The sequence below is a fragment of the Lagopus muta genome, chromosome 10, assembly GCF_023343835.1.
Source record: "Lagopus muta isolate bLagMut1 chromosome 10, bLagMut1 primary, whole genome shotgun sequence".
Taxonomy (NCBI): domain Eukaryota; kingdom Metazoa; phylum Chordata; class Aves; order Galliformes; family Phasianidae; genus Lagopus; species Lagopus muta.
Genome location: NC_064442.1, coordinates 11,674,536 through 11,689,932, shown reverse-complemented (window position 1 = coordinate 11,689,932; position 15,397 = coordinate 11,674,536). Strand labels below are relative to the sequence as shown.

General features: G+C 42.0%; 1 protein-coding gene across 6 annotated transcripts in view; it reads left to right on the top strand.

The window, feature by feature from the left end:
* The window catches only part of ATOSA (atos homolog A), a 42,931-nt gene that overhangs the window by 20,409 nt on the left and 7,125 nt on the right, over positions 1 to 15,397 (top strand). For all 6 annotated transcript variants that reach the window (XM_048956867.1, XM_048956868.1, XM_048956866.1 and 3 more), the window contains 9 exons: positions 4,970 to 5,154; positions 5,960 to 6,162; positions 6,613 to 6,738; positions 7,005 to 8,853; positions 9,357 to 9,473; positions 11,063 to 11,142; positions 11,944 to 12,052; positions 12,860 to 13,018; positions 15,127 to 15,195. In XM_048956867.1, the coding sequence (XP_048812824.1) occupies positions 4,970 to 5,154; positions 5,960 to 6,162; positions 6,613 to 6,738; positions 7,005 to 8,853; positions 9,357 to 9,473; positions 11,063 to 11,142; positions 11,944 to 12,052; positions 12,860 to 13,018; positions 15,127 to 15,195 (2,897 nt within the window). Of the gene's footprint in view, positions 1 to 4,969; positions 5,155 to 5,959; positions 6,163 to 6,612; positions 6,739 to 7,004; positions 8,854 to 9,356; positions 9,474 to 11,062; positions 11,143 to 11,943; positions 12,053 to 12,859; positions 13,019 to 15,126; positions 15,196 to 15,397 lie in introns of those variants that run through there.

The following is a 15,397-nucleotide window of genomic DNA, read 5'->3' as shown; positions in this document are numbered from 1 at the left end:
TTTTTTTTTCTTTCTTGAGTGTAAATGGTTGTAAGATCACCAAGGCATTTGTTTGCTGTTCTTCTATACAGAACTAAGTAGATCCAGCACTTGCATAGCTTCTAGTCTACTTCATTGAGCATCAGTCCCAATTTAGTGTTCTGTGCTGCCATTTCTTGCCTGCATCTGAGGTGCTGCAGTGAGCAGGTCATGGTTCAGCTCGATTCTCTGGGAAATGTAAAGAGGCAGTAGAAATGCCATGAGGTACTGCACTTCTGTTCCAGGAGTCAGTCTACCGCAGGAGTCAGTGCTGGGGGGGAGTCTATAGAGCATTCCTCAGATAAGGTGAGTCACCAGTTCATTGCATTTTCTAGAATTTAAGTAAACTTAGCTAATGGCTTGTTTCATGAAAGGCATAGGCTGGCTTATGGTTTTGACTCTTGATAGCTTAAATTATACTTAAACCCTTAATATTGCAAGGCCTGTGAGCTCTGTGACTTCAGACGTAATTACGGGCTTGAAGCGTGTAGACACAACATCCAGAAAATGACGGATTTTGGAGGTTCAAGTGCAGCTTTCTTTGAAGTAGAGCACAACATGGGATTAGTTAACTGAAGCATCCATAGGTCTAATTCCAGAAGAGAAGCTATTAGTCAAATGTTTACATTGTGTTTCATTTCCTTTACAGTAGTCTTTTGAATCCCTGCCTTACTCTTAAAACGCAGAGCTACCTTTAACCCAATTCTTGGAGGAATGAGATAATAAAACCCATTTGTTGGCTGTTAGCAGGGAGGGCCATAGAGCCCTTGCTGAAATTTGAATGTGCCTTGCAGAGCCTCTGCTAGGAGGAGATGGGAACTCCTTGTTCCGACCCTTGCAGAGCGGCCACTGCTTCCTTAGTGTACCTGATATCTGTGGCCTGGAGCCTCAGACTGAGAAGTCTCCTTACAGGCTGCCTGTAATAATAATTACAAAATAAGAAATCCACACGCTGGAGCAATATTTTTAATCTTTCCAAAAATTGACACTGGAGTGGTACCAAATGCACTGGAAAATAAATGTAATGTGGAGGGATGTCAGTGGGGGGTTGGAGAGGTGCGGGGGAAGATGTGGGGCTGAGCAAGCAGTGGGGCCAGCATCCAGCTGTGCACCTGAACTGCACCAGTGGGGCAATTCCTGCTTGGGTCTGCAGTTTCCTTGCTTCCCAGTAAGTGAACTATGAGTCTGATTATACAGGTGGCCTTCAGAATCTATTCTGGATGCCTACAGATTTTTCAGGGATGCTCTGGGCCATCTTAGAGCATATTTAAAGCTTTTACTAGCTGTGCTTCATGGACTTCTAAGAGTAGCCTAGATGACAGTGTGGGGAGGTCCCTGCGGCTGTAGAAGAGCAGGGTTGGCAGCAGGCATGGTGGAGCGCCTGGGTGCACGATACCAGTGTCTGCTTTATGTCTCAGCTAGGAGAGAGATTAACTGCTCCTCTACTGCACATTTCACAAAAGCATTTTCTGTAATTACTGCAGAAAATACAGCAATAGGAAAGGGAAGGGAGTTGGTCTGGGTGGCTGTGACCTGACTGGGGAAGAAGTCGCTGGGCAGAGCTGGCTCAGCTGTGTTGGGAGAGTCTGTCCCAGCTTGGTGAGATTAGGGCTTGCTTGTGAGCGTGAGTTCAAGAGATTGCACTATGTGTGCTTGTCCTGGCTTTTCCTTTGTTTTTGAGTTCTTGTCCTTTGCTACAGTGCCCCTATGACTTGTGCATGCGTGCAAAGACAGGGGAGGGCAAGGATCTGAAGACTCTTCCTGATATTTCTTGTTAAATGTGCTTTCCTGTTTGTCTGAAAGATGTATGAAAGTAGTTCTTGTTTGGTGTATGGAAGAGACAAAGGAAGACAAAACACTGCCTCCAGGTCTAAGTTCTCAGCACTGTGTGCCTGGTTCTAAGTATAGCATAATAGCTTCATTCAAAATTTATATATATATGTATTTTCCCTCCTACAGCAGTCTGTTGCTGTCTCCTGTGACTAGCTGGTCAGTACACTTCAGTTTCAATTAGCAGTGAAGGGCAGTCGTGCCTTATTACTTTAATTCCCATGTACTTGTGTCAACCAATTGAAGTTTTATCCACTTTAAGGGCAAGAAAATACATGCACTGCTGGATCACTTATATTATGCATTTGCGTGTTCTGTTGCTAGAAATGAAGCAGAATAAAATATACTATATTCATAGTGAAGTTATAGGCTGGAGGTGATTCTGTGCACAGTGTGTCGTGTCTTAAACAGGGCTGAATTATAGACAAAAGCAAACTGCTGCAGCACACATAACCAGGAATTCTTTTTCGCTAAACACTGAGTTTGCTGTTTCTATAAATGCCTTTCCACCCTTGTCCTCAATTACATCAACTTGCATCATCTGTGTCTGTTGTGTAGGAACAATTACCATGCTTCTCAGCATTCACAGGGCTTTTTTCCTCTACTGAAACTATTACAAGTTGCCAAATAATACAGAAATCACGTGGAGCTAAAAAAGTCAATATGCCACATGGCATTTGTAGGAAAGCACATTTCTCAATAACCATTGCTATTTGTGCTTCAAAAAATTAAAATTCAGGATCGGATGTCTTGTTTGTTACATTGCTGACGTTATTTTTAACTGTTGGCCTTGTGTTTATAAGCTGTTAAGAGAGCAGTAGCTTCTCCTAGCTCAGTAGCTTCTCCTAGCTCAGTGCTTGGTGTTGGCCATCCTTTAAGGACTGCCATTTGCAGTTTCCTAGTGTAAATTTTCAGGTATTGCATCCCACTCTGCTCATTTCTGTTCCATAAGCAGCTGGGATCTGTCTGTGTAAGCGCATCTGGATCTTGATGGAGTGCTTTCATTTCTTTTCATTAAAACCTCAGTGCTTTTACATGCTTAACTACATGGATTTCTCTGATGTTCTCTCAGGAAGCAGTGTTTCTTCCCCCCTTTTTTACCTGCTAGGCACAAGGCCGTTCTGCTTTAGTTTGTGCTGGCTGCCACTGAGTGCTTCTGGGTGTTGGCAGTTCCTACAGCCAAGCAGGAGAGCTGCTCCCATGGTGATCCAGCCTGCTGTGACCACTTTAACACCACTGTGACCTTTGGACATACGGAGTTGAGCACGATGCTTGTATTAGCACCAAGGCACCATTTCAGTGCTTTTCAGAGATTTTCCATGTCCCATTCCCTATTCTCTGTGACTTACCTGTTGTTTGGGCGTATGCCTGGAAAAAAAAAGTTGCGGGTGCCTCATTTTGTCAGTGAGTCACATCATTGTAAGTGACTTGTTCTCTCTGTTATTTACTGTTCCTTTAATCTTTTGTGCCCCCTTCTTTAGTAATTTTCTGCCTTCCATCAGAGGAATGGCCAGTTTAACTCGTGCCAGGTGACTCGAGGCTTGGTGCACGTGGGGTCCTCTGGGAAACTCATCTCACCTCGGGCTTTTGGTGGAAGGCAGGTGGTGGCTGTGCCTGGTGCAGGCAGCACCCAGCCCTGAGCTGCCACCGAGCGGGGGCTCCTGCTGCCTTCTCTCCTGTTTGCCCATAGACAGAAGTGCATCCCTTCAGAAAGAGGAAAGAAGTCTGTAAAGATGTGGACTCACAGAATCATAAAATGGCCTGGGTTGAAAAGGAGCATAATGATCATAGTTTCAATCCCCTGGCCATGGGCAGGGCTGCCAACCACCAGACCAGGCTGCCCAGAGCCACATCCAGCCTGGGACTCGTCTGTACAGAGTGTGGATCCCTGGCAATGGAGCCGGCTTCTCCCACATACCGTGTGTAGATCCCTTCACATAGTCTGCAGGCCGTGGAGCACAGGCCTGGGCTCAGCAAATACATCCATGCAAAAGCTGGTGTTACACACTTTGTAGTTTCTATATGCAAGTAATCGGGCATTTCACTGGTGTTCTCACGTAATGTGTCCCTTCTGTAGATTGTTCAGGTCTGCCTTACCATGTTTGCTAAGTGCTCAGGTACTGGGGCATAAAGGCAAAAAAACAAAGCAGCAAAACCTCTTGAACAGTCTCTTTTCTACAGGAGGAAAGGCATTTGTGCATGGTGTTCAAAACCTGCGCTGAAGTTAACAGTCCCTCCTGGCAGCTCTGTTCTGGGGCACGATGCAGGATGCTCACACTAGAGCGGTGTAGCTGTCACCTGCTTTTATCCCCCAGAAGCATAAAACCAAGAACTGCTGCCGTGCTGCAGAACTGGGGCCTCTGCGTTGCGCTCCGTGGGCGCTGCGTGTGCCAGCGTGGCTCGTGAGGAGCCGTGCAGCTGCTGCTTTGTTTAGGGAGACTTGTTGAGGTTTGGTTCTTTGCACAAGTTTGGACTGAGTGTGGTACGAAACAATGAATATTCTGTATGTTCTTTGTGAACCTTGTCTCTGTGTGAAAGCTGTTAATGGTAACTATAAATGGACCTCTCTTAAATAATCCCGGCTCCCAGCAGTAGGAACTTGCTATAAAAATCTTAAAGAACATTGTGTCCCACTTTCTCTAATATAATTAACTCTTACTATTTTTTCTCTATTAGATTTTTTTAATGTATTATGTGATGCAGTGTGTCTTCTTTTTATCTGTTATGTGCTGTTAAGGATGTCAAGTCGTGCTGCCATCAGACTCCTTCCATTAGGACCCAGGAGAGAGTTTTCCTGTAGAAAGGCTGTGATTCAGCTGTGGGTCGCAACACAAACTGTTGTGCTTTGTGATGGTGCAGCCTTACACAGCCAGTTTACTCTGTGGAGCTTTCTTTAGAGCGTTTCTAATTTTGTATGCTTGCAGCGGCGAAGTTATAGGTAGAAGAAAGATGAGTTTTGGTGTTGTGATGGCTCTCGGCATGGTGGGGAGGCAGGCAGTCTGGTACATCCATTTCCCATAGCTCATGTTTAAAGCGTACCTTGGAACAGACCGCAGGACGGCTACAGTTAATGCTTGTTATACAGCAGTTGACATTGATTTTTGTCTTTTTGAAATGGCAGATACTTTAGATGAATACTTCGAGTATGAAGCTGAGGAGTTCCTGGTCTCCTTGGCCTTGCTGATCACCGAGGGTCGGACGCCTGAACACTCGATAAAGGGCAGAACAGAGGGCTTCCATTGTCCTCCAGCGCAGTCCAGTCAGCCACCAACAACTAAGCATGAATGCAGCGACAAGCTGGCTCAGGTACGATGGTCCCATTTCATCTGAAGCGTTGCTACCATGTGAAAATCAGCTGAGAGCCCCTGGTAGATTGGTAGCTAAGCACAGGTAACAATTGCTGTCTGTGAGCTCTGCATTTAAACAAGCGTGTAATTTGGTGTCATACTAATAATAGATCAGATCTGTCCTTAAAATGAGATTGTTAAGCCTTTTATCCTTGAACATGAAGTTCTGCACAGCTACCTGAATACAGTACCTATTTGAGTCTTTCTTATGCAGATTGGCAGTGCTATTCTTAGCATTCGTGGTTTTCTTTTTTTTTGAGAGAGAGATGTAGGCTGACTTGCAGAACTTTTTTGCTTTTTCAGGTGATATTAAAAAGTTAGTGGTTCAAAAAAAAAACAGGAGCACCATCAAATGCGCCTCATCTCTTTTGGATTGATGTTGGAGCATCTCTCAAATGAAAGATACAAAGTGCTGCGTGAGTTTGCAGTTTATTCATGCAAAAATTAGTCTGATCCAAGACACAGTATTTCTTAAGGTATTGCTGAGGATGGCCTGTGGAGAGACTAGTAGAAGTTGCAAAGTATGGTAGTTAGGGAAATTTCTATGAGCTCTTTATTTTTGACTGAAGTTGCTGCAACTGCTGGCATCAATGATTTATTTGTTATTTGATAGCACTGGGATCTTATCGCTGATTTGGTGCAGTGCAGTCTACAGAACTCGACCCTTACCCTTTTTGAGGTCTTTGGAATGTGATTTTTAAAGCAGGTTTAAATGTGGCTAATGTTTTTATGGCTTACATGTGTTGACATTTATTCTCTCTTAGTGTCGTCAAGCCAGGCGAACCAGATCTGAGGTTATGCTACTGTGGAAAAACAATATTCCAATCATGGTTGAAGTGATGTTACTTCCAGACTGTTGCTATAGTGATGAAGGGCCTAACACAGAGGGGAATGATTTAAATGATCCTGCAATCAAACAAGATGCATTGTTGTTAGAAAGGTGGATTTTGGAACCAGTTCCTCGACAGTAAGTTGGATATTGGGATCAGTTGATAGTTGCTTGACTTGTTAAATTCTGTAAATGTTTACAATAGATGGGAGCCAGTCAGGCTCTGTAATCTTCAAAGTGTTGAGGAATTTTGTTGTTTTGCTTGAATCGCCTGTTTTACTTTCAGAATGAAAATCTGTAAGTAGATTTCTCTTCCTGTATTTAATACAGAATATTCTAACAGTGCACATGTAATATATTGTATTTATATATATACATATTATATTTTTATGGCTGTAATTTCCTACAGGACATTTGACCTTTTGCCTGAGAGATGATAACGTGTTATAGGAGAGAAGGCAAATGGGGAAAGGGAGCAACAGATCCTGTGAAAGCTTAGTTCTGTTAACAGCTTTCCATGTCCTGGTTCTCTTAGTTCTCTGTGTATATTCTGACCAACATCTGTGTGTTTCTTTTAATGCTTTTCAGAAGTGGAGATCGATTCATTGAAGAGAAGACACTTTTATTGGCTGTTCGCTCTTTTGTTTTCTTCTCCCAGCTGAGCGCATGGCTGAGTGTTTCACACGGTGCTGTTCCCCGTAACATTCTGTACAGGTATGTTAGAAGTGAAAAACGCTCTTGCTTTGCTGTTTGCAGGTTAAACTCATTCTTCCTACCTGTGGTCCACTTTGCTTTCAGAGGGTGCTGCGTTGTTGGCCCAGTTCAGTAGTGTTTGTATCTGGTTCCTATACTTTATGAAGTGTGGCAGTTGCTGTGTGACAATGCTTCAGTGTTTTGTTTTTGAAATTTGCCTCACGAAACAGAGTATGAAAGGCTCCCTATTTAGGTATGTCTATAAATGCACTTCTGCACTGTTTCAGGGTGAGCGCTGCAGACGTGGACCTGCAGTGGACGTTCTCCCAGACACCGACAGAGCACGTCTTTCCTGTTCCTAATGTTTCTCACAATGTGGCCTTGAAAGTCAGTGTCCAGTCCCTACCCAGACAATCGAATTACCCAGTTTTGACCTGTAGTATTCACACCAACCTTAGCTATTATGAAAAGCAAATGAAAGAGCGTAAGTTACATCAGCACAGTGAATCCAGTACAGCAGAGCTGTGCAGTACCTCCAGTCCGCAGCGTGTCTGTGGGAAACAAGCATGGACAGTGATACCCGAAGGCCTACTTAATGTAAGAAAGACACCTGAATTCACTTCATCTATCAGAAATTTAAAGCTTTATCCATCTACTGGTCTTGGATCTGATTTTGCAGCATCGCAGTCTAAAGTTCAGTGCTACAATGCTGCAGCAGACAGTAAGACACAATCTCACGAAACAGCTGTTCGAACTTTTAAATCCCTTTCTTTGGTTGATTCCCGTGTTTCGAATGGTCATTGCTCTCATCAGTCCACAGGAGAAACCAATCCTTTGATAGGTTCCTTACTTCAGGAGCGACAAGAAGTCATTGCAAGAATTGCTCAGCACTTGATTCACTGTGATCCAGCTACTTCCCCAGTTGTTGCTGGACGTCCCTTCAACATACATGAAACCAGCACAGCTACACCAAAAGCTTATCGGAGTAATTACGAAGATGAAAACTTGCTGAGGAAAGGCAAGGAAACCTCATCTGTCCCTACTGTCAATTTAGATCATGCAATACAAGATGATGGTGGCGAAGGCAAAACTAGAGCAATACCAGAAATCCCACGGCTCGATCCCCGTGCTCCAGCGAACCACTGTGGCCGTCCATCTGCAGGAGAAGGTAACCCTCTCATTGACTCTCTGCTCCAGGAGCGGCGGGAGGTTATAGCAAGGATTGCCCAGCACTTGATTCATTGTGATCCAGCTACTTCTCATGTCAATGGTCGTCCGTTCAAAGTACATGAGAATGGCCCGGTTTCATCAAAAATTTTCCGAAGTACATATGAAGATGAAAATTTGCTGAAGAAAGTCAAGCAACCATCTTCTGTTTCTTTTGCTAAATCTAGTTTTTCTTTGCTAGAAGACAGTGGTAAATCAAAGTTGAAAACACCTGATACTCCTATCAGTCCTAGGTTTGATGGTGAGTCGAAGGCTTCTCTGAAACTTCAAGCAAGAAGAAAATTGGTGTTAGCAAAGCCTAGTGATGCTGTCCAACATGCATTTCATCAGACTTCAAATAAGACTTCTCACTCATTTACTAACACGCGCACGTCATCACTGTGTGTTAAAGAAAATAAATCCGAATTGCCGGATAAGTTGGAAATGATGCAGTCTGATTATGTGCAGAAAGACCAGATAACCAATAGAATTAAACAGTGTTCAAATTTTAGCAGCATCGATGAACAGATTTGCACAAATAAACTTAAAGAAAGAACGGTTGTTAGTGAGAGTAACAACACGGGCACTTTTAGCAGTTTGCAGATAGATAAATGCAGAATACTTGAAGGTACAAAAAAAGCAACTGTGATGCAGGCATCTGACTCTTTGCACAAGAATGAACTCAAATGTTCAGATAAAGACTCAAAAAAGCCAAGTATTTATGAGCAAAATACCCAGCTTATTAGTATTGAAAATTATTTAAATAAAGACCACGACAATTTCAAAAATAAAAACAGACAAGATAAAACGAAAGCTGCACATGATGAGAATGAAGAGCCAGTAGGCCTTGATTTCCAAAGCACTTCTCAGAAGAAACCTACAGAAGATGGCTCCATTAGGTGTGAACGGCTGAAGAACCCAGAGGTGCAGGTAAGCAGAGATAAAAAGGGCGGTTTCTTTAGCTGCTGGCAGTCAGGTAACTTGTAACTGCAGCCTATATTTGCTAAGGGTGATAGGAGGAAGGATTTTGTCTGGCTGTGTGAAGCAGTGTTGGACTGTTGTCTGCTTCCAGTGAAGTGCAGTTTGGCCTAGCGGTGCTTCCCTCCTCCCTTCTGAATTAAAAGTTTAACGTGAGGAAGAACACTGCCTCATCCTGCTCACTGTGACAGCATTAGAAATGACCTTTTCTGCAGTCAGTTAGGTGTCACGTATACACATGCTGTTGTCTCACTGTCGTGTGTGGCCATTTACAATCAGTTGTTTGTAGTGCTTGTAGATTGAATCAAAGAGAACTTGAATCTATTTCGTAATACGTTAATATGATGCAGGTGCACCAGCTGCAGGAGTTCTTTACACTCAAGCAAACAAATGATAGCTTGATAGGCTGTTGAAATGGCCCAGTAATATCTTGAGTCAATCTGTTTTGCTGACAGAAAGCACCATCTCTAAAACACACAAATATATGGCGGAAACACAATTTTCGGTCCTTGGATGGAACTTCAACCAAGGCTTTTCATCCCCGAACTGGATTGCCTCTGCTTTCAAGTCCTGTAAGTTTATGGTGAAATTATGGCTTAATTGTGACTCAACTTTTATGTGAGAAAGGGAGTATTTTGAACATTTAGTTCCTGTGTAGTGTAGAAACTTTGACGAGATACCTAGAAGTTGTTTTTGTATTTGCTTTCGGTGTCAGAGTGAATGCCTTTACAGCAGGGATCTTCAGAGTTAACACTAAAATGAAGTTGAATAATTCTGAAAAAGAATACATGAGAGGTAGATTTTCAAGAGTAACAAAAGGTAAAATAAAACATTTTACGGCAAGCAAAAGAAAGCATTTTGAAGTTGACGTGTTTAGTCACCAAGGGGTTTTTGTGTGTTATTAATCCCTGGTGGCCTATTATCCTGAAGTTTTTGTTTCTGTGAACAGTTTGTACAGCATATTCAATATGCAGAGATATAGCTGAGTAAATGATACAAGGTTGCTGTGAAAAGGCAGAAACACATATTTATATGAGGGCTGCTCTGAAAGTAATGCCTCGTGTTTTATTGTGTTGGCTAGTCTGACATGGAAATGTGTGTGCAGCAATGGTGTGGAATTGAGTTCCTGCATGTGGAAAAAAATGGCACCCATTGACATCTATTGATGCTTGCTGAACGTTTCTGGAGACCAAACAGTGGGCATGAGAACAGGAAGGTGACTGGTTGTGCCTTTCAGCGGTGGCAACGGTAATGCGAAAGATAAGTCACTGTCCAGGCCTGTACCAGTTTGAAGTCCATGGAGCACGTGGCTGATCTTGGCTGGACTGTTCTACCACACCCACCATATAGTCCTGGTTCGGTGCCTTTTGATTTCCGTCTGTTTGGATGGTGGAAAGATGGACTGTGTGGGTGATGTTTTCCCAGCAGTGCCACTGTTATAGCAGCTGTCAGACAGTGGGGTCATCTCTGCTGGTGCAGATTTTTCCAGTGTGACAGGCAGACTCTTATTCATTGCTGGCAAAAACGCACAGCTAATGGTGGGGACTGCGCTAAAAAATAGCATTTTGCAGCTGAGAATTTCCTCTATCAAGTAGTGTTATTGTGCTCTTTGTATCTGTTGGACTTTCCATGGTCATAAACAGGAGGCGTTACTTTAAGAGCAATCTATGTAGTTCCTGGTTGGTTGTTTGGGGCTTCTAAAGAGAAAGGCATTCCCAATTAGAACTACTGACATACTTTTATTACCTTTGATAGCACGTAGTGTGTGTTGTTCTTTGGTGCTTATGGACAATGTCATATTTTCAGGGAGCTCAGATGGAAATCGGTACAACTTGTTTATTTCTAACACTGCGCTGTTCCAAAGCCTCCTGAGTGAGCTGCACAGTGATGTGGGAGCATATTTAGTTCCTGTTGCTTTGTTCATGTATTCTTCCGGAAGCTCCTGTTTGTGTTGATCAGTTTTTCTTCAATCTTTTGAAGCAGTTCGGTCAATCAGAATCTTTAGTAATTTTAGAACAGCTTTAATAAGTTTAGAACAGCTTTCTTCTTTGTTTTCATGTTTTTGTAATGTTATGCAGATTCTTGGCAAACCTGAGCTTACTGTCAAATTTGTGCTTACTGGAAGTACAGTTTTTAAATTAGAATTTCTTCCCCTTTTGAGGTTCCTCAGAGGAAAACACAGTCTGGGTGCTTTGATCTGGATTCGTCACTACTGCAGCTGAAATGTTTGTCAGCAAGAAGGTACGTTTTATTTACCAGAAACTTTGAGCTTTTTCTTTAAACAGAACATATGTAACAACAAAGATCATTAACAAATGCAGATGTGTGGGTGCCTTTTCAAAGAATTCTTATTCTGAAATAATTTTTTTAAATTTCATTGCAGTGGTGCAGGCAGTGGTTTGCAGCCCTTGCTGCGCTCATCAGTTGATGGCTTTTGTCTCAGGTCCCAAATCAGCCACTGCTGAGATGAGCTCTGTCCCATCGAAGACTGGGATAGCTGTAGGATACACTTGAGCTCTCAAACAGAAAATTGATTAATCATTGATTCTTCTTTTTCCCTGGAGTTTTTTTCTCCATTATATGAAAAGCTTTTTTTTTCTTTTTTTTTTTTTTTTTTTGAAATGTTTTGTTCTTAGAGTTGGATGGTTAAATAGTTTGCTTTTATATCTGCTCAGGGAGCATAACCTTTGAAAGGGACTAGTCATGACTTTTTACACTTTAATGTGCATAACAGCATAACATGAACAGCTGTCAGTATGGTAGCGTGGTGGAAACTTCAGGATAAATGGCTACATACAGGAGAATATTGTTACTTTATTCAGAGCTAATGAACAATGTAGATTTGTTTTGTCTCTATCTCTTGGTGGAGGCATTCTTCAGTAACCTAGAAAGTGTTCTGTAAGAGTATTAACAGGCAGTGTTCAACTGGTATTTCTTTAGCACAGTATTTTGCAATGCAGTAAGTAAATCATTCTTTTTAGACCAGGTTATACCCAGAAGAAATGTGTTCATCCTTTATATTTATTCTTTTTTATTTAATAGCCCACAGCAATGTATAAACAGAGAGAGTGATCCAGAGAGCCATGGAAAACCATTTCTAAGTTCTAGTGCTCCACCAGTAACAAGTCTTAGCCTTCTGGGAAACTTTGAGGTATTGCATATTGTCTAGAAGTCTTGTGGTATTTTTATTATTCTTCTGTACTGCTTTTAGAGCACATTAGTGTGGATAATTCCAGCCTGATTACAGTGTAAAGATTCATAATTAAATTGAATGAAATTTGTTTTAATTTCCATCTAATAAGGCATGAATTTCATTCCAAAGAAGTCTTCTCTCTCAGATACAAAATCAGAAATTTTAACTTTTACTTTAAACTATGGTTAATTTAGGAGGTGTTCTGTTGGCTTAAATGAGGTTCAAACTGTTATTGTTTTTGTCATATATAAACCTAGGAAAAGAAAAATCTCATTTTTACTCTTGAAACTTACTCAATGTTTCACAAAAGCCACATGAAATCAGTGTAGTAAACAACATATTGGAAGTGTAGCCTCCAGCTTTTGGTTTCATGTAGCACATCAAATGCCAATGACTAATTGTAGCACTTCTGGATTGCACTATGCCTTGTGAAACATGGAGTGAATATGCTGAGAAAAGCTGCAGGTTACAGTCGATTCTTTCAGACAAGTTGTGAATAGATCCCACTGCTCTCTGAGAGCTTTTGTGCAGGTCTGAGTCAGATTAAGACAGGGTTGCATGATGCTTTCTGTTAGACCACTACCATCTTGCTGAATGTTCCTCTGTTTGTTGTCATTTCTGCCTCGGTTGTGATTTCTGGTATGTCACCTCATGGCACACTTAGGACCCAGGTTCTCATAGAAACTTGCTTTCTTGTTTCCTCCTTTTGATTTTGTGCTGTATTTTGAGGCAGTCTCAATCTAAGCTGTATGTTTCGTTTTTCAGGAGTCCGTCTTGAACTTTCGCTTAGACCCGCTAGGCATCGTCGAGGGCTTCACAGCAGAAGTGGGAGCCAGTGGAGTCTTCTGTCCCACTCACATGACCCTGCCAGTTGAAGTGTCATTCTACAGCGTTTCAGATGATAACGCACCCTCTCCTTACATGGTGAGTGTATGGTCCAAATTATCTCTCCTCTGTTAAAAACCAGGAAGGTGGAACGCAGTTCATAAGCTTGTAGGCAGGTGAACTTGCCTAACTCGTGCTCTAATACAGTAATCAGACATACAACCCTAATGCTTGCTGAGATGTTTTGTAATTAGCACAGAAACATATGTAAACTACCCAGAGCTATTCGGAGTTTCTCAGCTGATCAGGTACTTCTGTGGTAGTAGACACAGTATCCTCCAGGAGGATATTTTAGCCCTCATCCTTTGGCATTTCAAAGCCCTGCAGTTTTTACATAAGGACAGAGCTGGCTTCAGATGATTGGGGAATTAAATTCTCATGGGTGGAGATGGAACCCAAGAGCTAAGAGTAGAGTTCAGGCTCTGGGGCTTTGGAGGGGTCATTTCCAGCTGCTTGTGATCAAGGTCCTTTCCTCCCATCCTTTCTCTTTTCTTAACTAATGCGTTTTCTCCCATTGCTGTGTCCAACATCCAGCTGTTCTGGTCATGGAATATCACTGGAGTGGTTGATCTCCACCATCTCTTTTTATCCAACTTTCTTAAAATAGGCAGTGAGGCAATAGCTGGACTAATAGGATACATTTTGTTTTCCAAACAAGCTGCTGTCCTGGGGAACTAAATGCTTTCCCAGTAAGTAGCTTGGGTGGTAGGCCAAGGTACAGTTGTGGGTGGAAAGGTTAGACTCGTTGTTGGAGTTGCTTAGCCCTTCGTTTTTAGGCAGTTGCTGTCTGAGCTAGTGTCAAGCACATCACTCTCATAAGCTGCTTAATCTGTTGGTGTTTACACCAGCACTGCAGTACTAATTCTGTTCTGCACTTCTGCAATGACAGAACAGGTTTGAATGCCTAAAAATTGCTACCCTGTAAAAAGCAAAAGTCTGATTCGACAGTTCAAAGCATCCAGCTGACAGCTGGATTCATTTTGAATGCCTGTTAAGTAACCTGGGTGTTACCTGGGAGACAGATCTCATTTTGAGAGGTTTTACTGTGTATATGTGCATTTAAAATACAGTAAGTAGTTTATTTAAACATGTAAGCAGGGCTTAATATCTGATTATCTCAATGTGCAGACTTCGAATTTGTACCATATTTTGGTATTCTGCTTCTGAACTGATTCAGAAAATGAAGTTAAATGGCTTTGCAAGTTAAGTTTGCATAATACAGTTTAAGCTTGTATGTATCTTTCTTAACTACAGAAAAGTAGTATCAATTTTCTTGCTTTCATCTTTTTAGATTATTTCACCTAATTTTCCAGAAGATGAAAGGATTCTGATGTTCTTCAAATGGTTAAAGTAGCATTGCTTATTTCACTAGCAGAGTTTCATTGTTTAAGGCTTTCCCACATGTTGTAAATACGCAGTTATGGCTGGGTCTCACAGGATTAAGGCAGCATTTGTATCGTGCCTCCATCATCAGAAACATTGTTTCTGTTTGTTTAGCTAGTTTCTTTGCTGTGCTTTTCCTGTTGTTTTTTTTTTGTTGGATGTTTTGTTTTCGATGTGTCTGTATCAGTGCAGTACACCAGTTGTGCACAGAAGCATGATGGAGTTCGTGCTGAAATGCAGAGCCTCAAGGGTGAGCTCAGCAGTGCTGGAGCAGAGTGCTTTTCCTTCATGGGTGCTGCTGGGATGCTCACACTCTATAGATCCCTGTTGGTACTGAAGCAGATGATATTGTTCTGGAGTTTTACATTAGAATGGGAGATTAAGTGCATCTGCTGTCTTTGAAAAGCAAGAATTAATTCTTTGGGGATGGAAGTATTATTGGTGCAATTGTAGGCCATACAGAAATGGACAGGCAGTTCTTTCATTTTTAACTGAAGGCTTTCTTTCTAGAATGTCTTTTTATTTTTCTGTAGCTCCCTGACTGCTAGTCTGAACAGGTGGAACCTTGAAAGCTGTTTTGAGACCAGAATGTACTCCTTATTGCACAGCTTTTAATGGTCTGCCAAAGCTGTTGATTTTTAACTTCATCTTAAATATTGTGTTATATTCTTTAATTTTTTTTCTAAAAATAAGCAGCAACGAAATGAGTAGAGCACTATGATTTGTATTGCACCCTGCTAACTGTTTCTTTATTTTTTCCCCAGGGTGTAATTACTTTAGAGTCCCTTGGTAAAAGGGGTTATCGGGTACCGCCTTCAGGAACGATACAAGTGGTACGTATGCAGCATAGAATAGAATCATAGAATCATTTGAGTTGGAAGGAATCCTTAAAGGTCATCTAGTCCAACTCCCCTGCACTGAACAAAAGCACCTACAGAACCTGATGAGATGCTCAGAGTCTGGTCAGCCTGACCTTGAGTGTATCCAGGGACGAGGTACCCACCACCTCTCTGGTCAACCTGTGCCAGTGCTTCA